Source organism: Spermophilus citellus (assembly GCF_964194105.1).
Source record: "Spermophilus citellus genome assembly, chromosome: 13".
NCBI classification, from domain to species: Eukaryota; Metazoa; Chordata; class Mammalia; order Rodentia; family Sciuridae; genus Spermophilus; species Spermophilus citellus.
In genome coordinates, this window is record NC_138193.1 from 4,050,552 (window position 1) to 4,073,948 (window position 23,397).

At 43.7% G+C, this 23,397-nt stretch overlaps 1 protein-coding gene across 1 annotated transcript in view; it reads right to left on the minus strand.

The window, feature by feature from the left end:
* Positions 1 to 6,183: 6,183 nt before the first annotated feature.
* Positions 6,184 to 23,397, minus strand: part of RFX8 (regulatory factor X8) — a 79,327-nt gene continuing 62,113 nt past the window's right edge. Inside the window, exons 13-15 of the mRNA XM_081264840.1 lie at positions 17,747 to 17,861; positions 14,136 to 14,452; positions 6,184 to 6,516 (exon numbers count right to left, since the gene is read on the minus strand). Of these exons, the coding sequence (XP_081120966.1) occupies positions 6,322 to 6,516; positions 14,136 to 14,452; positions 17,747 to 17,861 (627 nt within the window). The 3' untranslated portion in view covers positions 6,184 to 6,321. The remainder of the gene's footprint in view (positions 6,517 to 14,135; positions 14,453 to 17,746; positions 17,862 to 23,397) is intronic.

Sequence of the window (23,397 nt, forward strand, 5' to 3'; positions counted from 1 at the left end):
GTTCATTGTTTGGCTCTTCTAGTGAATTTTTCAATGTAGCTACTTTTTTTAAGCTCCAAAATTCCAAAATTTCTTTGTGGTTCTTTTTTTTTTTTTTTTTTTTTTTTGGTATCTTCTATCTGTTTGCTAATATGGGCTATATATTAGATAATATTGTCTCTTTTATTATGTGTGACAAAAGACTTTTGTTATGGAAGTATTCACTGTTATAACATTTGCAAATCATGTATCTACAAGGGACTTAAATCCAGAATATACAAAGATTATTTACAACTCAATAACAAGAAAATAAAAAACACATTTTTTTAATTGGGCAAAGGATATGAATAAATATTTCTCCAAAGAAGATATGCAAATGACCAATAAGCACAGGAAAAGATGCTCTTCCATATTCATCAGAAAAATGCAAATGAAAATCACAATGAGATACCCCTTCACATGTATTAGGATGGCTATAATAAAAAAGACAGGTAATAAATGTTGGCAAAATGTGAAAAAAAAATATGATTCTTCAGTACTCTGGTGGTGGGAATATTGTGATAGTCAGTTTTTTGTCACTATGACTGAGATGCCTGACAAGTACGACTTAGAGGAGGAAAAGTTTATTGTGGTTCATGGTTTCAGAGGTTCAGTTCATGGTTGGCTGACTCCATTCCACCATGATGTTCTGCTAAGGTAAGTCAGAACATCATGGTGGAAGAGATTGGCAAAGGAAAGCTGTGGCTCAAAACAGGAAGCAGAGAATGGGGGTGGACAGGGACAAAATATAAGCCCCCAAAACACACCCTCTACTTCACCCATGTTATCGCCCAATATAGTCATCCCTTCAAATTTTACTAGCCCATAAAATGGATTAATCCACGGATGGGTTTACAGCTCTCATAATCTAATCAGGGGACATCTCATATCCAAACCATAACAAATACAAAATGGTGCAGCCACTTTAGAAAACTGTTTGGCAGTTCCTCTAAGGGTTAAACGTTTTACCATATGAACCAGAAATTTTACTCCTGTATGCACACCCAAGAAATATAAAAAATGTGCCCACAAAAGATCCCACACAAATGTTGGTTGAAGATTATTCATAATAGACAAATGTGGAAACCACCTAAATGTCCATCAAGGGATGAATGGATAACTAAAGTGTGACATGTTCTTATAATGGAATGTTTGCCAGTAGAAGGAGGGTTCCTGGAGGCTGGGGAAAGGGGAAGAGGAGCTGACTGACAATGCATTTGGGTTTCTTTCTGGGGCAATGAGAAGGTTCTAAAATTAGGTCACAACTCTAAACATCCTAAAAACTTGAGATTGCACATATTAAATGGGAGAATTTTAGGGAATGTATGTTACATCTTTTTTAAAATTCCAAGTTAGAGAATATGCTCTGGGGCAAGCTTTTGGCCAATGTTTCTCAGGACAGCTGTTCCCCTTCTCCAATCTACTCAGCAACTTTCCTTTTCTTCTCCGGAGGAGGAGGAACCGTTTACCTCTGGCTCATCTTCACCCAGAACGTGCTGCCCTTTGGTTGTTCTGATTTAGGATGGAGAGGGTTTGCTTGTGGACTCCCCACTCTGGCTGAGCCCTCTTCACCCAAAGTCACCAAAATTGAAGTTCATGTTTGCATGGATTAGAGAAAGCAGCCTCCGCTATGCCCACTCTCTCTTAGATTATAATCTGGACTCTTTTGTGTCCTCCAAGTTGCTTGATCACTTTAAAACACACACATAGGCACACACACACACACACACACACACACACACAACACACACACACACACACACACACACACACGCACGCACATTTATTTCCTGGGAACCAATAATGACTATGAATCCCTCATCACTTTTTATTCATGGCCATCAACTTCCAGAGGGACATTGAGCTGCCTGTCAGGGCTACCCCACTTCCCTGATTCTCTTGCCCTTCTAGAAGTCTTACATATTCTCTTTCTCCTACTTTCCTCAAATCATACCTTGTGAGAAAGGTTCTGGTTGGTCCTTTAGAGAGCAACATCCACCAGGTGTGGTGCACACCTGTAATCCTGGCTACTTGGGAGACTGAGGCAGGAGGACTGCAACTTGGAAGCTAGCCTCTACAATGTAGTGAGCCTTTGTCTCATAGCTCGGTGGTAGAGTGTTTGCTTGATATATGTGAAGCCCTGAGTACAATCCCCAGTACTACACATGCAAACAAAAAGCAACACCCACACTCTCATAACCCTTTCACTCTCATTGTGTGTTATTTTCACACCTAAGATATTTTGCTCTTATCTGTTGATTAGTTCAGTGTTTGTCTTTCCCTACTGGGAACATAAGCTTCGTATGAGCAGGGATTTGCCTGTTTTCTTCACGGATGATTGGTAGTATTTAAAGTGTACCTGGTGAAAGAATAAATACATGACAGTTACTTAATTTTAGAACACAGTGCTATAAATTTTAGACCAAATGTGTTTCTAGAGAATCTGCTGCCAGAACAGTAGTGGGCTTCCAACTTATCATCATGAGTGAAAATTTATGTTCCAAGATCTACGTGGGCGTAGCTATTTTTTTTTTTTTTTCTGAAGAGAAGGGTGATGTGCCTCTTTCTGTAAGTACCATGTTGACAATCAGTGATATGCCCTGGGGAAATTTCTGTTCTCCTTATTATTCTTATTTCAAACTACTGTTTCAGAAAACACTATTGCGGGTATGCATATCTGAGGACCCAGTGTCTGTTTCATGTCAAAGTCAGTTTCATGCAGTGCAGTGCTGCAATAATGTCGCAGTTGGGAATACTGTGGTGGTGGCTGTGGAACCCATACAGTTGGTCAAGGTCTGGCCTCCACCTGATGACCTTGAGCAGGTCATCTCCGTGAGCCTGTTTGCCAAACACGACAATTCAGATAATGATTTAGCTGAACTTGATAAGATGTGTGATGCAGTGAGCTGAGCAGCTCCAGTTGTTGAAGGCCACCCGGTGTCCATCCATTAGTGGTGTCCTCTCCTTGACTCAGCAATGACCGGAGCCAAAGGCACAAGGACACATTTGATGCAAGCACAAGAGTGACAGTGCATTAATGTTTTCCACTTCTGTTCTCTTGGAACGTCGCTCTGCCGTGTGCATGTGCTCAGGCCTGCCTGCTGGAGGGATGTGGACCAAGTCACCCCAGCCAAGGCATCTGGGACTGGCCAGCTCCTAGTGAACCTGTTGGGGACCTCGATGGCTGAGCAAGTCCGGCTGAGATTCATTAAGTCAAGACGAGACCAGCAAATATCCAAAGCAAACTGTGGACTGGTGAGGAATCATAAGTAAATAGAGGTGGGTTTAGGTCACTGAGGATTAGTTTGTGTTGCTGCAATAGCAAACCCACCCTTGAAATCTACCCATGATAAGCAGAAAACAAGTTTTGCAACCTGCTTTGTGAATTTTTTTTTTCCTGGCTCTTGGATAAAAATTCAGTTTCAAGGCATGGGTTAGGAAGATTGTTCATATTTGTGTTCAAATAAGAGGAAATCATCTCTGTTCAGTAATTAAAATGTCCAGACCAGGGTAATAATCAAAATGCTAAACTGGATTAACAATAAAAGCTTCTTCTCCTGCGGGGCTGAGAACATCTGGAAGACTTGAGGCCTGTAGTGGGAGAGACAGATGTGGCTGGATTTTCTCTCTCCTTGCTTGGCCTCCTGCCTCTGCAAGGGAGTTAAAAACAAAGACACATCTATGTGACAGGTGTAGTTCTGTCCTCATACCAGTGCTTGGAGGCCCGAGTGGCTTTCCAAACCTGGCTTACTTTCTCTTGGAAGTTTTCTGGGTATCGTTTAACCCTTCTCCCACCAGGAAACTCCAGTCTAATTCTCATTGCATAGACAGTTCCTTTTATTTTTTAAGACACATTTTCAAACATAATATATATTTTTAAAAAAGTGTTGAACCCATGAACACATGACACAGCAATAGCTGGAGCATAAATTCAGTAGAGTTGCTCTAAAGACATGGCTGACTAACGTGTTAGTCAGCTTTCTGTCACTGTGACCAAAACACCTGACAAGAACAACTTAGAGGAGAAAAGATGAATCTTATCTCACGGTTTCAGAGGATTTGGTCCATGGTTAATCAGCTCCACGGCACAAACACGGCGGAAGGGCATGATGGAGGAACGTTGCTCAATTAATGGCAGCTAGGAAGCCAAGTGAGACAGCAAAGAGCCAGGGACAGATATCGGCCTCAAGGCCATGTCCCCAGTGACCTACTTCCTCCATCCACGTCCCATGAGTCTATCATTTTCACCACCTCCCAGTAAGTCCATTCAAAGGATTAGTTCATCAAGTGGATCAATTCACTAATGAGGTCAGAGCCCTCAAGATCCAATCTTTTCAACTCTGAAACTCCTGCATTGCCCGACATATGCGCTTTCAGGAGGACACTGCAGATCCAAATCGTAACAGCATCTGATTTTAGGCCTCGTACAAGTTGCTTGAAACCCAGACACAGGCCATCCTCTTTGGCTTAGTTAAAACTCCCCTCCCGCTATGGGTGTCTGCCATATAAAACAGCTTGTGCCTCATCTCACTGACCCCAAACCCAACACTTTCCACATCTTCTGACCACAATGAATCCTAATGGTCAGCCCCAGAGTTGTACATGACCCCCTTTCCCCTTTTCTCCAGTGTTTCAACTAGCCAATTCACAGTCCTCTGGGAAACCTTCAGGGACTTCATAAAGGCACAGCTCCAGACTTTCCACTGGCCTCCTGACTACGTCATTCCAAGCCTCTCTAGGAGTCTGTGAGAAATACATTTCTTCTGCTTCATGCAGTTTGGTCTTACCCCCTCTTCGTGTCTCACCTGAGTACAACCGAACCTAACTCTTACCTCTATATCCCCCATCCTAGAGAGTGGCTGTCTTGGTTCATGGCCATTCAAGATCAAGTCAGAAATCAGAACAATAAAAAATCACAACTGTTTAAGCGACAGAGAGAGCTCGGTGGTGGAGCACCTGCCTAGCATGCATGAGGCCCTGGGTTCAACCCCAGCACTGGAAAAAAAAATCAAACAAAAAACAGTTCCAGAAGCCTCCCTCTCCCCTCTGTTATTACCAATCTTCATCTTTCATCCTAACCTGAAACCCTACAGATTGCTTTCTTTGATAAATCAGGGCATTCAAGAACACAATGTCCAGAATGACATCAGCTAGTTCTTAGCTAATCAGTTTACCCCAAAATATGCAAACAAAACCAACTGTTCCCAGACTTATAAATCCTGTTGTTGCTTTTATTCCATGACTCAGACCATCAACTGTCCTGCTTACACCTGAGCAAACAAAGTACATGCAAATCTACGAGCAGCAAGAAAAGGATCAGTGTTTCCACATTATTCTTCCACCAAGAACTACTCCTTCCCAGTAGCTCAAGAAATGAGATAATCTAGTAAATGCAATTGTAAAGGTCTCCAAAACATTATTTTTTAAACCATGAACAATGAATAGTTTTTAGTGAATCTGGGGACATACTGTTCCTTTGTTTCCTTAAAATTTCTAAGCACTTAGGGAAGTTGAATTTATTTTGTAGGAAATCTAATTCGTTTCATATGTGAATGTAAATGTCATTTAGTCCTTTTCCTATGCAATATGAGATCAATAAAATATTCTATATGCTTTCCATTTTTTACCAGAAATCATGTTAAGTGTGAATTCTTAAATTCCTTTTAAATATCATAGTCAGTTACATAAAAATGGATCTGGTGTAATAATGAAAGGAGTCTACATTTCAGCATTTTTAGGATCTTGCTTCAAAAAGAGAACTGAAAAGTGATTCAAAGCAGGAAGGATGTTGGCATTTGTTGCAGACATTTCTGCATCCCCAATCTTGTCTCATTTTAAGAGAACTGGGATGGTGAACCAAAAGCATTTAATGAGTGAGCATAACAGGACTATTAAATTCTGTGCCTCAGTGCCTGAGGGATCTTCTACAAAATCTGTTTCAATTGGGTCTGTACTAAGGGGAAGAAAAATATTACCACTGGTATTTTATTGTTTGTACCAGTTTGTACTCTTCAAACTTTTATCTTTCTCTGGAGACTTAACTGTTTCTTACTCCCAACAAGATTTCTCAGGTTTCTCTTCTGTTGAGTCACCAAATAGAAATACTTGAAGAGACCCCAAAAGAAAAGCAATGGAAGCAAAAAGTATTCTCCAAATCAGTTTATAGTTTGATCAAAATCAACTCCTTGAAATACATATAAACGCAAAATGCTACAACTATTATACACATAAAAATTTTCTTTCTTACCAATTAAAAAAGCATTAGAATACATTTGTAGGAATGCAAATCTGTTTCCTCATGCCCTATTCAAATAAGCCATTTTGCATATTAGCATTGCTTTCTCTGAAATAAATATTATCAGAGCTCTGGGGTACATCTGATATATGAATCACAAATTTTTGTCCGTCTTTGAGGGTTATGAGGGCCTCTTGTCCCACAGGAAGGCTGAGTTTGATAGTGCTTTCAGTAGCCTTGTCTTCCAACAATACCTGGATGAGCTGCAAGGAAGGAAAGTTCAAAAGGAAAAGATAAACATTCCTGCTGTAGGAACCACTATTTGAATTCGTCTACCACATCCTTGTCCTCATCAGGGACCTAAACAGGAAATTTGTACATTTACCCTACTAAGGGAGATTCTAATTTCTCAGGGGGATGCTCAAGGTCTGGTGCCAGTTCCACAGGAAAACTCGCAATATGGAGATGAGGCAAGGGGGTGGGGGGCATGGGAAGCATGTGGACTCCCTTTAGGAAAAGGGAATGGAAGGGGGAGCTACAAGTTTTGAGAAATGTCCTTGAGATCCTTTGAGAGCAAAACCCAACACTGTTGTTTTCCAGACACGAGAGAGCGTGGATCAGTTATGAGCCTCAGAAGGGAGCCTGTGAAATGCACCGTGGGTCCCACGTGGCTAAAGTGCCCATCACTCTGGCTGCCCTCCAGATGGACACCAATCCCTGCCTTCTCATCGGTCCTTGGAGCTGACATGAAGAACTCAAGTTCCACAAAGGCACCCCCCGCCCCCCGCTCCGTGATCTGTCAAATACAACTGTAAGACGAAAAGGGGGAACCCTGTGAAGAATGGTCATCTGATATTGGTTGAACTGACCCTCAGATGGGTCAATCTCTCAAACAAATCAGAGGTTCTGACTTCGCTCATCTGCCGGCTCTCATTTCTCCTGCCTGAGCAAGTCTTCCCATCAGAGAAACGGGGATAATACATCATCCTTCCCTTAAGCTCCACGGGAACTTTGAAGACTTGCAAATCCTTGGATAGAATACTTTAAAACCAGCAGAAGTGTATTTTCTTGGTCTAATTGCATCAATAAATCCCCCATAAGCTATAAGCTAATGCATTTTGACAAAGGTGTGCATAAGACAATGTCAGATGCAAGATTTATGAAACTATGTTGTTCTTTCTCCAAATTCAACAATAACCATCACCATATAATGAAAAAGGTGTTTTTCTTCCTAGGCAGGACTGTCTCTCTCTCTCTCTCTCTCTCTCGCTCAGTATTTTTGCTCTGCTTTAATCTTTTTAGATATACACAACAGCAAAGTGTATTTTGACACATTGTGCATACATGGAGTATAACTTATTCTAATTGGGATCCCATTCTTGTGGTTGCACATGATCCATGATGTGGAGTTTCACTGGTTGTGTATGAACATAGAAAAGTTATGGCCAATTCATTCTACTGTCTTTCCTACTTCCATCCCCATCCCTTCCCTCCATTCCCCTTTGTTTAATCCAATGCACTTCTATTCTTCTTCCCCACCCCCAATATGCCTTAGCATCCGCCTATCAGAAAGAACATTTGGCCTTCATTTGCGGGGGCGGGGGGGGGGGAATGATTGGCTTATTTCATTTAGCATGATATTGAACATGTGACCTAAGTAAAGCCATGTAGTTTGTTCTTTTAAAAGAATGTTTCTTATTTAATATTGTTAAAATGATTTTTTTGCATATTCTCAAACACACCTTGGCATCATTTCAGATGCTGCTAGTGTGTGGAAGAGTGGCAGATGGATGCTGTAATTTAGGATGCTGACTCCAATTGTTATTGTAGGTGCAGGGCAGCGCTAAATTGTTCAGAGAATGAGGCTGTCACAGATGTGCATCGAATGGGGCATTAACTTATGGCAGATGAATACAGATGGGACACAGGGGGTATGCTTTTTTTGTTGACGATGAGTGCAAATGCTGAATAATGAACACAATGAAAATTAGATGAGCGTAACTTTTTGGTGTTAGCTTGTTTAAGTCATTATTGCTAATTCAGCAGGCAGGAAGGAACAGAAGCGGGTTTAATTAATCTCTAATGCACATTACCTTGGATTATCTGTCATTCATCTGCTTGAATTGCTTTTTTATGCAATTCAATTAAGTATTTAATATCTTCACTATTGTTGCCACCAATTAAACATAGGTTAGACCTCACCCTAATGAACTTCAGAAGAGCTAGGGGACTGGGTGCAGAGTGATAGAGAAGGTGCTTAGATGGGGAGGTTTTGTTGCAAAGATAATGATGATGACTACTGATTATTCAGTATTTACTGGGTTCCAAGGAATTTTCTAAGCTTTTCACACTTGTGAAATTATTTCAACCTCATGACAGCTCTATGGAATTACATGTTATCATACTCATGAATTAAGCAAATTGCCCAAGATCCTCAGCTAATCAGTGGAAGAGGTAGAATTTCAAGCCAGGAATTTATGTACAAGAATTGTCTACTTATCAAACTTGAAGATATTTTTAATTTACTTCCAAGTCACTGATTTTGGAATCACAGCATACGGTAGAATGCTCTCTAGGGGGAGAGAGGATACGGGGAGGGTCAGACAGTCTTGGAAGGAGATTTGTGATAGTGTGAATCCCTACTCTCCCAATTATTAGTTAAGAGACCTTGAGAAAAATCACTCAACCCCTCCGTGAGTCTCAGTTATGCCATCTGTGAAATGGTGGTGGTGGCGCCTATCTCACTGAGATTAAACGATGCATTTAAGGAGGCTGCTCTGTACCCACTTCTAACAGTGGCTGGTTACCTTTCTGACTGTAAAATTAACAGAGATTCTCTACTTGGCCAAACTTTAGTAGGCCCCTGAACCTTCTCCTAGGCCCATCTGTACATTTCCTTGTAAAGTCCAGGTTTAGCAAACAGTCCTGCTCAGTCAGCTTAGTAAGAATCCCCACCCTTGGTGTATGATCAGGATCCTCATCCTTCACGTCCCCCAGGTGATTTCTGAACCCAATCACTAGTCTTCAGCAAGAACCCTTTCAGCTGGTTTAGCTAGAATCCCCCTTACCTCTGAGGCTTTACCTCTTAGTAGATTTTCATCCACTCATTCCCACCCTGTTTCTACTTGCCCACGATGTATTCCAAGTGGGGACCAATTTCTCTCCCCCACTGCCAGACCCTGTTGCAGTGGCCCCTGAACCTATTGAGATGGCCCTGAAGAACGTCTTCTTTACCATGCTTTAACAAGTGTCACTGAATTTTTTTTTCTTCAATAAATCTTCATGCTGGGTTAGAAATTTGGGGAGACAGAGAAAGAAAAATACTGAATCTCAAAACAGGAGTGCCCATGAACCACCATTGGAATTGCAGAACAAGAAACTATGAGCAAGTTCATACCCTTGGCCCACATCCTTGCAAATAAAACGTAACATGATAAAAACCATTGGCAAGTGCTAGAAAAACTGGCGCAAACGCATGTAACTCCACCCTGGCTCCACCTCTAGTCCAGCCCCTAGATACTATCCCTCTATAAATATTAGCACCCCAGATCAAGGGGCTGTCACCTGTCTCTTGTATTCCCTTGAACGTGTCGTCCTTGCCTCACCCCAACAGCTTCATACTCTCAAGATCCCCACATTTGTCCTTGGATGTGTACCTGCTTTCCTCAATAGATCTGTGTCTTTGGCATGTGCTGAATTGCATACACCGAGGACCCCACTTGTCCTGGATAGAGGTTCCCCTCTCTAGGAGCTAAGCCAGGTGGCGATGCTACAGTCTGTCCTCTCACCCCATCAGTGAGCGGAGAGAACTACTTCCTGGGAGCCGAATGTTGTGGCCTGGCACTAATGCTGGTCCTGTTGGGGCTCTAAGGAAAGTTCCAAAGTAGCCCTGGGTGAGCTGGTGCTGGCCAGCCTTGAAGGGCTCTGCTGCCAGGCCAGGGTGTGTTTTCCAGAAAGTCAGGGAGCAAGGACAGTCATTCTCCCAAGGACAACACGGCCAAGCAGGCCTGTCAGAGAGTGGAACCTCTTTCCACCCACAGCCCTGAAACATCAGCTCGCTCCGTGGTGTGGAGGAGGCCCAGCTCCCCCACACACATCACCCCAAGAACTGATAAGAATAGTCCACGGTCAGCCATCAGAAGTGATGGGCCCCAGTTAAGGTCTTCTCAAAGGCAGAGACCACACCAGGTCTCCAGCCACTAGAAATAAATGTTAATGGACACCATCAAGGCCTCTATCAGATGTAAAAGACCATGAGGCTCACCTGTGGGAACACTCCAGCCAACTCCCTGGTCCCAAAGAGAAGGGATAATGGAAGGTGGGTGTGAACCCAGGGGGGAGTCACAATAGCCTTCATACTTATCCAATGCCTCTTTAACATAGATTTTGATCCATGCTCATACCAGGAAACCATACAAACCCCTGAACTAGCACACCAAAACGGGTTTTCCTGCTCTCAGGCCCCCTCCTGGCGGGAGTTCTATCTCCTCTCACTTAAATAAATCCTATTCTGTTTACCCTTCCCTTTCATTATTGTCTGTGGATTTTATTCTTCAAATTTGCAAGACAAGAACCCAGAAGGAAATTGGTGAACTTAGTTTCTTCCGTAAACTGTGGTTTCAAAACTGGGGCCAGCATCTCGTTATCTGACGTTTCACGAAGATGATAACCTCCCACAGAGGGGATGGGCTGCTCTTCTGGAGATGCCCTTGGCAGAGTTATTCCCTTTGCCCTTCTGCAAGAGGCTTCCTCTTACAGTCCCCCTTTGGCCTGGCATTCTGAATTTTAAAGAGAAGCCTCACCTAAATAGTGAAGATAATTAACTGCTAGATCTTTCTTTAAGTGGGTGATCTTGATATCCCTCCTCCTTAGTCTTCAGTTCTATGCATTAACTAACACAAAGCATGTAAATTGATGTGAGGTTTAACTTGCAGAAGAGTAAAATGCCTGTCTAAGAAGAACTACAGGGGTTACTCCCAGAAGGATGAGGTCCATTGCAATGTTCTAGAGAAGAAGAAAGAAGACACATCCCCTGGTTGACAAAGGCCCTGACAAAGATCCTGCTCAGCATGGAGCCTTCCTGCCCTGCTCCCGGCTTTCCCTCCCTATAAAACCCTTTTCACCCGGAGTCCCCCAAGACGGAAATTCAAGGTCAATAGCTCCTCTATTTCTCAAGATGCCAGCCTTTGTATAAACCTGATTCCTCCCTAGGCACTTTCCTCCCCTGAATATCGGCCCATCAAGCAGTGAGCACACCAGACTTATTCCATTAATAATGTCTGAATCTACTGCACCGAGGGCACTGAACGCAGCTGGATAGATAGATGCCTTTACTATCTCAAAGTCAAAAAGGAAAGGCCAAGTACAGACAGAAGAGAATTTATAAACCCGAAGGAAGCATGTCTTGGGCTCCTGTCCATATCATTTCAATCTAGCCTGCTGTCTCGTCAGAGCAGTGCCTGTATCCTACTCTTCTCAGGGCTTCTGATCTCCTCTCCTCTGATCTAGTGTGTGCAATAATGAGGGACTTGAAATCAGGCAGACTGGGGGCTCCAACGTCTGTTCCACCATTTTCTTTAATTTATTTGCTGTGTAACTTTGCACAAATCACTTAGCTTCTCTGTGCCCATTTTCTCATCTATCATGTGATAATGATAAGAAAAGATGCTCTACAGGATTGTACAGGTTCAAAATAATGAATATAAAGGGTTTAGAGTAGGTGTTAGATAAAGAGCAATTAATTTTTAAATCTTTTAAGATGTATGACAATTCAATCTTTTCAAAATCATTTCTATTCAGTCCTTCCTTTCGTTGAATGTAAGTGGCATTTTCAGTGCATAACATTCAGTTAAGTGGTTTTGGGCGTATTAATGCTCAGTTACTCTAGCCATGCCAAGTGAGCCCAGGAATGGAAGGCTCGCCATCCACATGGTCCACACCTCATCATGGGTGGAGAGCAGGCTGTGTGTTCTCTCTCTGAGTTACTCCATGATGTAGAGAACTGCAGTTTTCAGGCTGAGCCTAAATCTCTGTTACTCTGTTTTGTAAAGCAGTAGTTTGCCATGAGCTACTCCATTTTGAGTTTAAGTACAGAGGTAGAATGACTCTATACCTTGTTTGTACAAGTAAAAGACCACCATCTGCCTGGCAAAATCATAGGCATAAACTGATAAATAAATCAATTGTGCTAATAAGAATGACCACCCACGAACTTACCAAATTAATCAGAAGCACATAAGTGCATGGGTGTATATAGCTCATTTCAGAAAAACCAGACCCTTGGGCTTTTGGAACACACTTGACCACCAAATGACACTCTGCTCTCTAGAGACCCATAAAGGATGGGCACCCCCAAACTGCACATGGTAGCACCTCGACCCTTTCACCTGGTCACTCATCATGAACCTTGCCCAGGAAAATCACCACTGAGATGAACCTCAGGCTTTAGCAGAGTGTGGTTTCTCCTGCCTGAGACGGTCACAGAGGTCCTACTCCAAGCTGACACTGTCTGGACCTTGACCTAGAATAAGTTTTTGTGCTTTGACAGCTCTGCTTCATGAAAAATGTCTCCCACTGGTCCTAATCTTTGCATTCATATCTGCTCTCTGCCTTTGCTCTCAGTTCAGCCTTCTTAACGCCTGTGGCTGCCTTAACCCTTCCTTAGCTTTTCTGGAAAATATATGTAGTAGTAGCTAGCAATGAGCAGTGAAATGCATGGCAAGGTCACAAGTGTCCTTTAAATCACTTTAGGGTCTTCTTTAAACTACTTCCAAAGTGGACAAGAAAGCTACGGGTGGTAGTTAATTTATAAAAAACACACAGAAGCAAAAGAGCTCATTGGAAAATACGTCAAAATAAAAGAATTAACGGGACTAACCCTTGATGGGGTCCACTGAGGTTGGTGTGAAGTGGAAATCATGGTTGTGGGTGTCTCTGTGTGGGAAGAAGATTCCTTTAGTAGCGCAGGCACACTAAGAAACTTCTGACCGGTTACTGACCCCGGTGCCCACATTAACATGGAACTGAATTATAGATGAGGCCCCCATGAATTAGATGGCCACCATGACAGTTCCAGAGGGGACCAACTAAGGTTAAAAACTCCACTGCCTGCCTGAGGAAGGAGTTGAACATCTGCTTGGCAAACAGTGCAGAAGGCGGTCCGCAGTTCCCCTGGTAAATATCAAACAGTCATAAATTTGGAGACGGCTTGTTTCCTGGGTCGTTCCTGATCAAAGACGACCCCTACTCTCGCCCGATGGGAAGTGCTCTCTGCTTCAGCCTACTTTGCTTTCACTTTACCTTCATTCCACTTCTACTTATAACCAAGTTCTTTGGCCTGGCTTTTGGTGTCTGACTTTAAATTTTCTTTCATCTGGACACAAGAACCGAGGTTTGGAGTTCCAGCCCCCTGCTTTCTGCTGACATATATATTTATACATATATTTGTGCAGTGCGAGTACAGATATTAGAAATTAACATTGGGATAAAAGAACCTGTGACTGCCCCGCTTATGACTACCAGGTGACCCACAAGTTTTCAGTAACTGCCACTCATAAAAGTGGTGTAGCCTGTGAATTTGTTGCCATTCAATAAATCTGACCTTATGGAAAAACCGAAACTTGTTTGATCTCTGTTAATGACATACCGTGCTTACAACGTCATGCCAGGCGCCTATCACGGAACTAAAATCATAGCAGCCATCAACAGATAAGCTATTATAACCATCCTGGGCAAAATGATCTCGAGCAAAGCCGATTCTAGACCTTTAGCCTTGTTTGGACCACGTGATCTCGATGGGTTTCGTGAATACCTCAGAGTTCTTTTTCCCATGAAAGAACCGTGGGTGTGTCTGGGGTCGGGGTGGGGGTCTCAGTATCTCTACCTTTTTGCCTGTGTCAGTGTCCACCAGGAAGCCCAGGACCCGGAGAACTATGCTGCTCATGCCCTCGGGGCTGGGGCTCTGGCTGGTGTGTTTCAGGGTCACCCAGGGTGGCTCTGCACTGGGGCTTGCACACTCCTGAGTTGGTGGAGCATCTAGAGGATGGAAAAGGGCCTCGACTGGCTGGATGAGAGGCTGGTCATCTGGCAGCATGTCCTTGAGAGTCCCCAGGTCCTCCTCTTCCTCTTCTTCTTCTATGTACGACTCAAGTATGTGAATCACATATTCCAAAAGCAGCAGATGAAACAGATGCCAGGAGCCTACATTTTAAAAAAAAAACAACCAGAAATGAATACATTTGAGAGATGACAGACAGACGGAGAGGCATAAATAAATCACTGTGAAACTAACAACTTTTCTGGGGGCTTTTAACTCTCGGGCACGTGACCAGCCTTGCTCAGCAGGAGTGGAGGGGTAGGAGAGGTGAGGGAATGGCAGGGTGAGGGAGTTCACTACTCTCACAGCAAGCAATCCATGCCCAGGGAATCCTAATACATCTGGTGGGAGCTGGGAGAAAAGGGAACCCTACAGGGAAACGAGCTGAAGGTGTCCCTTTGTTCTTGGAGAAAGAAGAGGTCCTTGATGTTGGCCTGAGAAACAGCGGGAGATATCCCACTTACTGCAATTGTTAAAAGATGATTTTTACATGCAGGTAAAACTGTGACTCATACATAATTTTATTTAACTTGTTAATAAATGAAGGAATGAGGCAGATGGTGCAATTGGTCCAAAGGAGAATTCCAAGTACTAAACATACAGAGGCAGTGGAGAATGGTGACATTAATTTACAAATAGATGCAAATCAGATCTGTCCCCAGGGGCCCAATCAATTGCAACCACCTGACATAAGTAGTTTGCATATCTGTGAATGGGAATCATTTGCATCGCTATCAGTTTGCTATAATTTGCTCACCGACAATGAAAGGTGGACATGTTCCAGACAGCCCAGAAGGCTGTACTCAATCTTTTCAAAGACTTTTGTCCACATCTCAAGTGATACTTTAGTCCATTTCAAAGCTTTCAAGATTTTCCCCCACTCAATGTTTGTTATTCCTTGATGGATCTGGGATGAGAGATACATCCTATGAGATAGGATGCCTTGGTCTGCCATAAACCTGACCTACATGCCTAGCCTATTTAACCTTGTTGTGAGAAATAGAAAGTCTGGTGGTTCATTTTCAAAATATGGTATTTGGCTTTAAATGTAAATTTACTGGGGACATAAGAAAAGCAGCCAGAGAGAAAATGAAGCAGAATGGTTGTCACAGTTAACGCACACAATACAAACAGGAGGCAGGAGAAGGCATCCGCCTAACTAACCAAGATAAAAATCTCTCTTTTAAGAAATAGTAACTGAAAAAGTCAGAACTGCACTCACCCCCAAAAGGCTTCCTGCCACAAGAGAACAAAGGGAGATGGAGACGACTAAAGTTACGCTTCTTTTCTTCTTTTTGATACTGGGTTGAAACACAGCAACACTTAACTGCTGAGCTACATCCCCAGCCCTTTTTTATTTTGGGACAGGGTCTTGCTAAGTTGCTTAGGGCCTCACTAAATTGCTGAGGCTGACTTTGAATCTGCAATCCTCATACCACAAAAGTACATTTTGTAAATGACCCAACAGTAAATAAGGACAAATAATGGTCAGGCAATGGTAATAGACCCCAAATAAGGTCTTATTAAAACCACACCAGGAGGCTAGCCCCTAGAAATATTAATGGGCACCATCAAGACCTCTATAAAATGTAAAAGACCTTGAGGTTCACCACCTGTGGGAACACTCCAGCCAACTCCCTTGTTCCAAAGAGAAGGGATACTGGAAGGTGGGTGTGAACCCAGGTGGGAGTCACCGGAAGGAAGGATTAAAACTGAAACTAAAGGACACATGGCCTTCATACTTATTCAATGCCTGTTTAAGATAGATTTTGATCCATGCTCGTATCACGAAACCATATAAACCCCTAACTAGCACATCAAAATGGTTTTCCTGCTCTCAGGCCCCTTCCCACACGGAGGGAGTTCTATTTTTTCTCACTTAAATAAATCCTACTCTGTTTATCCTTCCCTTCCATTATTGTCTGTGGGTTTTATTCTTCAAATTTGTGAGACAGGAACCCAGAAGAGAATTTGAGAAGCAGGGAATCTGGTCTCATCTCAAAAACCCTGGTTTCAACAGGAGATAGTGAAACCTAGGCAGCCTTCAGGAATATTGTGCATGCCATAGTACACAACCAACGAGGGACCGAGGGAGGGATCTAGTTCAGTAAGGGATGAAACGCTAATTGCAGCTGCTCTGGGTGTGCCTGCTCACCCGGACACCTGATCTTGCAAGACCTTCAGTAACATTTGGCTTTCCCTGTACCTTATGTCCCTGAATCCGTTCTCTGGATTTGGGCAGGTAAGCATGTTTCTCACATTGTGAAAGTGGAAGAGGAAAAATTACTGGTGCAAATATTTTGATGCATATGGAGGTTCAGGCAAGGTAGACTGGGAAAAGCAAAGACAACCACAGGCTGGATTTCATTTTGTGACTGCACATGAACTCTGCTCTCTCATGTTGCTCTGGAAGAGCGTCAGCATAAAGTGGAGTCAGTGTGGACCTCACTAGAGGGGAGGAGCTAATTATAAATGGATGTCCCCTATGTGGCTGCTTACACCAATAACCCTCAAAAGAGCTCCAGGGTGATTTCTCAGGGTGTTTGCAAAACTGACCTGAGAGAGGGCTTGCCTTCTCCTTGCTCCTACTGGCCCAGTGAGCATCTGGCTCTGGGAAACAGACGACCTGCCCTGATTATTGTGGAAACTTAACAAGGGTAGGGACTTTGTCTTTCCACTGCTGTATATTCAAGTGCCCAGGAAGGTACCTGGGACATTGTAGGGAAATCAAAATATCTGTTGAATGGAAGCAGCAAAAAAAAAAAAATTCCCTTCTTATAACCCGCTTTATGAATATCTCTGTCAAAGACATGACTTTCTTCAATAGAGGAAGATCAATCATGAACTAGCAAATCTGCAAAATGACTTCACTCTTCCTACCATCTGCGTACAATGGCAACTTTACCAATTGCAATTCCCTGTTGCTATTCCCTGAGGTTAAATACGAATGCTCCAAAGAACCCATGTTTTCTCCCCTTTGTCTGTTGTGTCTCCATGTTTTCTTAAAAAAAAAATGTTCATAATGTAAAAAAACAGGGTAGCCTTCTACAGGTCGAACTATCATGGAATGAGAAAGTGAAGCCCAACCCATCTGATGGACTATCTCTTTGCCATTAATAAAAATGACTGTGGTTTTGTATGGTTTTCTTTATCTGTGATGCTTGTTAGATTTTAAAAAGTTAAGATGAATAGATTCTACATAGCAACATTCACAATACTTACACTAAGTAAAATTTTCATTATGTGTGTGTGTATGTGTGTTGGCAGAGATCACACTCAGGGTCTTGCATATGTCAGGCCAATGCCTAACAGTGTGCTGTTCTCCTAGACCCAAAATAACATTTTAAAAAGGTAGAACCCAAAATATTTATATTTTTTTTTTGCATTCTCTCACTTACCAAAACTCTCTTTGTGGCAGAGGGTCATGGCTTTGCTCACAGCAGTGAGAAGGAAATTCCATCGTAACTGGAAGCTGGCGGCCAGTTTTATAAACTCTTCTTTGCTTCTGCTTGACTATTTTTGTGAGAGGAAAAAAAAAGTCATGAAGAATGGCCTTTTTTTAAATGCACAAGTTTGTCATGCACACAGACATTTTTAAAAGGCCAAAGGAAACGAGGAAGACAAAATGATAAGAGTAAGAACTGAGGCAGTGGCACACGGGGGGCTTTTTCTGGTCTCTCTTCACCTCCATAGACATGTTTCCAGGACAGAACCCTTTGAAGTAAGTAGACAGAAGCAGGGACCTGGAAAATTGGCCTATTTTTTTTTTTAACAATCTCCAAATTTTTTTAAAAATAGAGATCAGATAAATGTTGGATTAAGTTTATGGATTAAACACCTGCACGGGGCTCCAAGAGACCTAAACAGAATGGAATCACTCATGCTAAAGTTCTGAGATAGAAGAAAAAGGGCCCAGCACTCCCCAAGAAGTTCTTTTTATTATTCCATCTTTAGAAACTATGGGGGCCGCAGTCCGCTGCATGGCTGGCTGAGGCTGCATCAGATGAGGCCACTTGGAGATATTTTGCTGGGTTCCCTCCCAGATGACTCCATCCCATAGCCTGTCTGGATGCTCCAGACACTTTAGCTGTTCCCAATATGGTGTGTGAGGAGCTCTCCTGTTATGGTTTGGATAGGAGGTGCCCCATCAAAAAGTTCATGTTGGGCACTGTTCAAAGGCAGGATGATTGGACTATGAGAGCTGAAAGCTAATAATTTAAATGGATTATGGGATAGTAACTGTAGGCAGGAGGGTTGTGGCTGGAGGACATAGGTGGGTGGGTGGGGGTGCCCTTGGGAATTATATTTTGCCCCTGGTCCCCTCCCCCCTTTCTCTCTCTCTTTCCCCTCTCCACCTCCCTTTTCCCTCTCCTTCTCTCTTTGCTTCTGGGCCTTGAGTTGAGCAGCTTTCCTCCACCACGCCCTTCTGCCCTCATGTTCTGCCCCACCTTTGGCCCAGAGCAATGGACCAGATCAACCGGTGGACTGAGTCTCTGAAACCATGTGCCCCAAGTAAACGTTTCCTCCTCTAAGTTTTTCTCGTCAGATCTTTTGGTTACAGTGGTGAAAACCTGCTTAATAGGCCTCACCTGCCCATGACTGAGCAGAAAGTCTGAAATCTGCTGGCAGGACATTGTGCATGTGTGAGCCCGCCTTTACCCTTACCCTCACTGGAACAGTCTATGTGCGGCTTCCCCTTATGCGACAGCATAACTCCTAATAAAACCTCTCTGGATGTTATATTTTGGCTATTTGTGATTTCTTCTCAGTAAAGCAGGCTGAAATAGTTGCACAAACAGCTTGTAAAACTGAGGCTGCTGTCAGGGCTGGTAATGAAAAGGTAAAGTTTCTAAGCTGCAAAGCCTGAGTTAAAATGTAAAGGACCAGGCATTGTAAACCTGCTTCTAAACTGCAAAGCCTCGGTTAAATTCCTGAGGCAGTTAAGACAATGCCCTACTGGCCTCTGGCTGTTTAATAACTTAGGACCCTGTGTAGCCCGGCACGTAGGCACTCAAGGCCCAAACCAATCAGTTTAAATGTGTACCCCGCTTAGGAGTGACCAATCACCCCCACCCAGCCTGTTCCGCCAATGAATGTACTAATCAAGTCTAAGAATTATTGTTTGATTTTCCCGCGGTGTATGGTGATTTGTTAAAGGAGACTGTGATGTATGCAAAGTCCCCGCCCTCCCCAAAAAGTGTACTGAAGCACTGCTCAACCCCTGCGGGGGGCTCTGGGCTGCTCTCCTTTCCTGAGTGGGCACGGAGCCCCAGCATGCTGGTTCAATAAATCCCCTTCTGCCAATTGCATGAGTGGTCTCTTGGTAGTCTCTTTCTCCGACGCTTTGCCAGACCCTTACAGTAACACTGAAGGCAGCTAACAGCCAGGAAACAGCAGGGAGGGACGGAGAGCTGCTGTGAGCTGATAACTCCAGGAGAGCAGTGGGGAAAGCCACCAATGCTAAGAGCTGAAAGCTGCTGGCAGGCGCAGCTCAGAGCTGCTATCCTCCAAGGGAGCTGCACTTGGCCTAGTCCTGATTTCTATCTGAATAGAGGAAAAGAACCCTCAGCCTACTGGCAACAGTTCTATGTCACCAAGCTGAAACTAAGCTGTTTATTTGATCTTCTGAGAATAAAAGGCAGAGAGAAAACAGAAGAGTTTTCCCTTACCACAACAAGGAAATGGCCTCTGCTTTGACCTTGACAAAGAAAGTAAGTCACTTTGAAATTTTGATCCATTGCTTTTAGTTGCTTATTTCTGCTTTTTTTCATTCTTTACTCATTTGCAAACGCTGTCCTCATTGCAGAGCAGGGCTCCCTGAAACCTCTTCTAGTTCTAAGGGTTACCCAGTCCGTGACTTTTCCTTTGTTCAAGTAAACTATTAAATTCATTTTGTCTACAGGTTTTATTTTATCAAGTGCCACAGAGAAGCACCATGGGGTAGACTTATTGAAAATCTACACAATTGGGGCTGGGGATGTGGCTCAAGCAGTAGCGCGCTCGCCTGGCATGCGTGCGGCCCGGGTTCCATCCTCAGCACCACATACAAACAAAGATGTTGTGTCCTCCGAGAACTAAAGAATAAATACTAAAAAAAAAATAAAAAATAAATAAAAAATAAAATAAAATAAAAAAGTCTACCCAATTGTCACCGAGAAGACTGGCGGCTGTTTTGACTAGCCCTTTTGCATATCATGTCTGATTGAAAAAAAGGGGACACAGAATCACATAATAATGAAAAGTAAGGATGCTTGCTTAGGAAGACAGAGCTGGTCACTGCACTGTGTAAACATTCTCAGGACCGGAAAGCCCCTACTCCTGCATTCCGTGGAGTCAAGGCCATCTGATGGCCTGAGTAGCCCTAACCTGGGTATCGATGAGATGTTGCTACATAAAGACTAAGAAATTCTCTCTGCCTAGGTTGACAGCAGTCTCGGGCCATGCTTGAGGTGATCTGCACAGCCTGGAGTCCTGGGCATGTGTTCTATGAATGCCCTAAAGCCTCTTCAAAGTCTTAACCAAAGCCCATGTGGACCACCTACCGGCTGGCAACCAGTCTTTGAAGAAGAGAGGGAAGATGGCAAGAACTGACAAAAGACCCTGTCTCATCACTATTTTTCTTCCCTTCTGCCCCCATCCAAAGCCCTTGACACACCAAAGGGTGGCCCTGAACTTTGGGCAGATGTGAATACCCTTCAATAGTAGGGTGTTTCTCACCATCTGAAATGGGGCTCAAGAGGAACTCCTCCCCCTGGTGATCCACAGGGGTGGGAGTGGAAATTAGGGGTAGTTTGAGAGACAGTGAAACTCTAAAAACCACAAGGACAGTTTCTAAAAGCAACCAGGAAAGGAGCTCTGGGCAATTAGACTTCTCTCTGTATAAATGTTTGGGTATCAGCCCTGAACCCCACTGAGCATTCTTCCCATCGCCACCACCCTGTGGGCACTTCTTGCTCCTTCTTTGAGAAACTGTTCTTGGGCCCCAACTGCAGGAGATGAGAACACTGGAAAACACACAAAAAACCTGGCCATTTCCCTCTGCTTGCGTGCTGCCAGATGCTAACAATTGAAACCATTTGTCATTTCTGACAAGCCCAAGGGTCTGCATTTCAACAGTCTGAGTGTTTTATTGACAATCGTCTGTGAGTGTTTACCAGACAAGCTGTTTTATAAAAACAAGTCCTTCAAAGGCATACTGCCACACGAACACCATTTTTCTAACACGCCTCATTGGTGGAGGCTGCAGACGCCACGGTGGATTGAGACGTATGTAGTGTCACACGGTTTATGATGTAGGAGAAGACTTTTAGGCTGCTTTGAGGCAGCACTGATGTTCACAGTGTCAGTGGGCTCAGCCTGGCTCAAGTTGGAGGCTGAGTCAGTCCCTAAAATAAGGAACAGTGATGAGGTATAAGCCTTTCACAGTAGCAAGGCAACTCTGGACATCTCATTGCTGTTACAACAAGCTTTGCCGAAGACCAACAAGGATGAGTAAAACCATGCGAGATCTGGAACGACTGTTTTTAAGAGGTGAAGAATGGAAACGGATACCTGCTGAGGGTAGGAAAGGGCTTTCTACCTCAGTCCTGAGGAGCTTGCTAGGAGACTGAAAAGCCCAAAGTCCCCTGAGGTCTTGGTGAACTTCTTGACTGAGAAGTCACAGGCACAAGGTCAGATGGGGTAGGACAGGGAGTGACAGCAATGTAGCCAGAGACTTAAAAGAGAATGTTCAACCCTTTGTTCTGGTCCCCGAGGCCCCAGTCTTGCTCTCCATTGTGGTCTGTGTTCTTTCTTCCCTACAGGCCCTCCATTTCCTTGTATGTTCCCCTTTGTTGGTGGCTTCTTTCTCCAGGATGCCTTGCCTCCCTCTCAGTTAACTTTTTTTTTTTTTTTTTTTTGGTACTGGATTGAACCCAGGGTGCTTAACCCCTGAGCCACATCCCCGGCCCTGTTAAAATATTTTATTAGAGACAGGGTCTTGCTGAGTTGCTAAGTGCCTTGCTAAATTGCTGAGGCCGGCTTTGAACTCATGATCCTCCTGCCTCAGCCTCTCGAGCCTCTGGGATTACAGGCGTGTGCCACTGCGCCTGGCTCCTCTCGGTTAATTTTAATCCTATGACCCTTTAAAGCTGCTAATGGGTTAATCTGTCCTTTGTGCATTGTCTTTGCAAACTTTTTTCTTTTCTTTCTCTCTGCCCAGCAGTCTAGATTCTAAAGGAAAGCCTCACCTAAGTGACTGAGATATTAACTGCTAGATTCAGCTATTCCAGGAAGAAGGAAAAGAGAAACATGGGTCATAAGACCTCCTAATCAGTAATCTTTCTCTAGATTTACAGGATTCAGGACATCTGGTGGCCTCAAGATAACATCAGAATGTGTCAAAGAAATGGACACTACATGATGAATGATTACCCTAGTACACCCCACCCCTGTCTGTGGTTGAAAATACACTTCCTTCAATGTCCCGTGTAGCTCTTTGCTTGCAGTTTTTAGCTCCAGGTCCTCAGGATGATGGCTCTCCACCTTCTCATCAGCTCGCTGCTTCTACTAAAGCTCTTTCTCTATGACTGCCTTGCCCCTTCGCCAATTGGTTGACATCAGGCAACTAGCAGACTCAGCTCTCTGCAGACACCTTCACATCCCAATTCAGGTCCCTGTCACCCGAGCTCTGGGGAGCATGGTGTCACAAGAGGCTGGGGTCCCTTGGGCTGCCCTGCTTGCATCTAAGTTTTAGCTCATAGCCCTGGGCTCCCCTACCTTCTGGGGGCCACTGAAGCAAGGTGCCGTGGCTTTTCTCACGACATTCTCAGCTCATCAAGGCTGACTGGCCGTGCCGACAATGACGAAAAGCAAACCTTACTGACCCTGCTGAAGTGACTGCCAAGAGGCTGAACAGAAGGACCAAAGCCACCCACAGCCACAACCAACTCATCCTAGAGAGATTTTTGCTCTTTTTTTTTTTTTTTTTTTTTTTTGTGTGTGTGTGTGTGTGTGTGTGTGTGGTACAGGGGATTGAACCCAGGGTTTCTTTTTTTTTTTAATTTTTTTC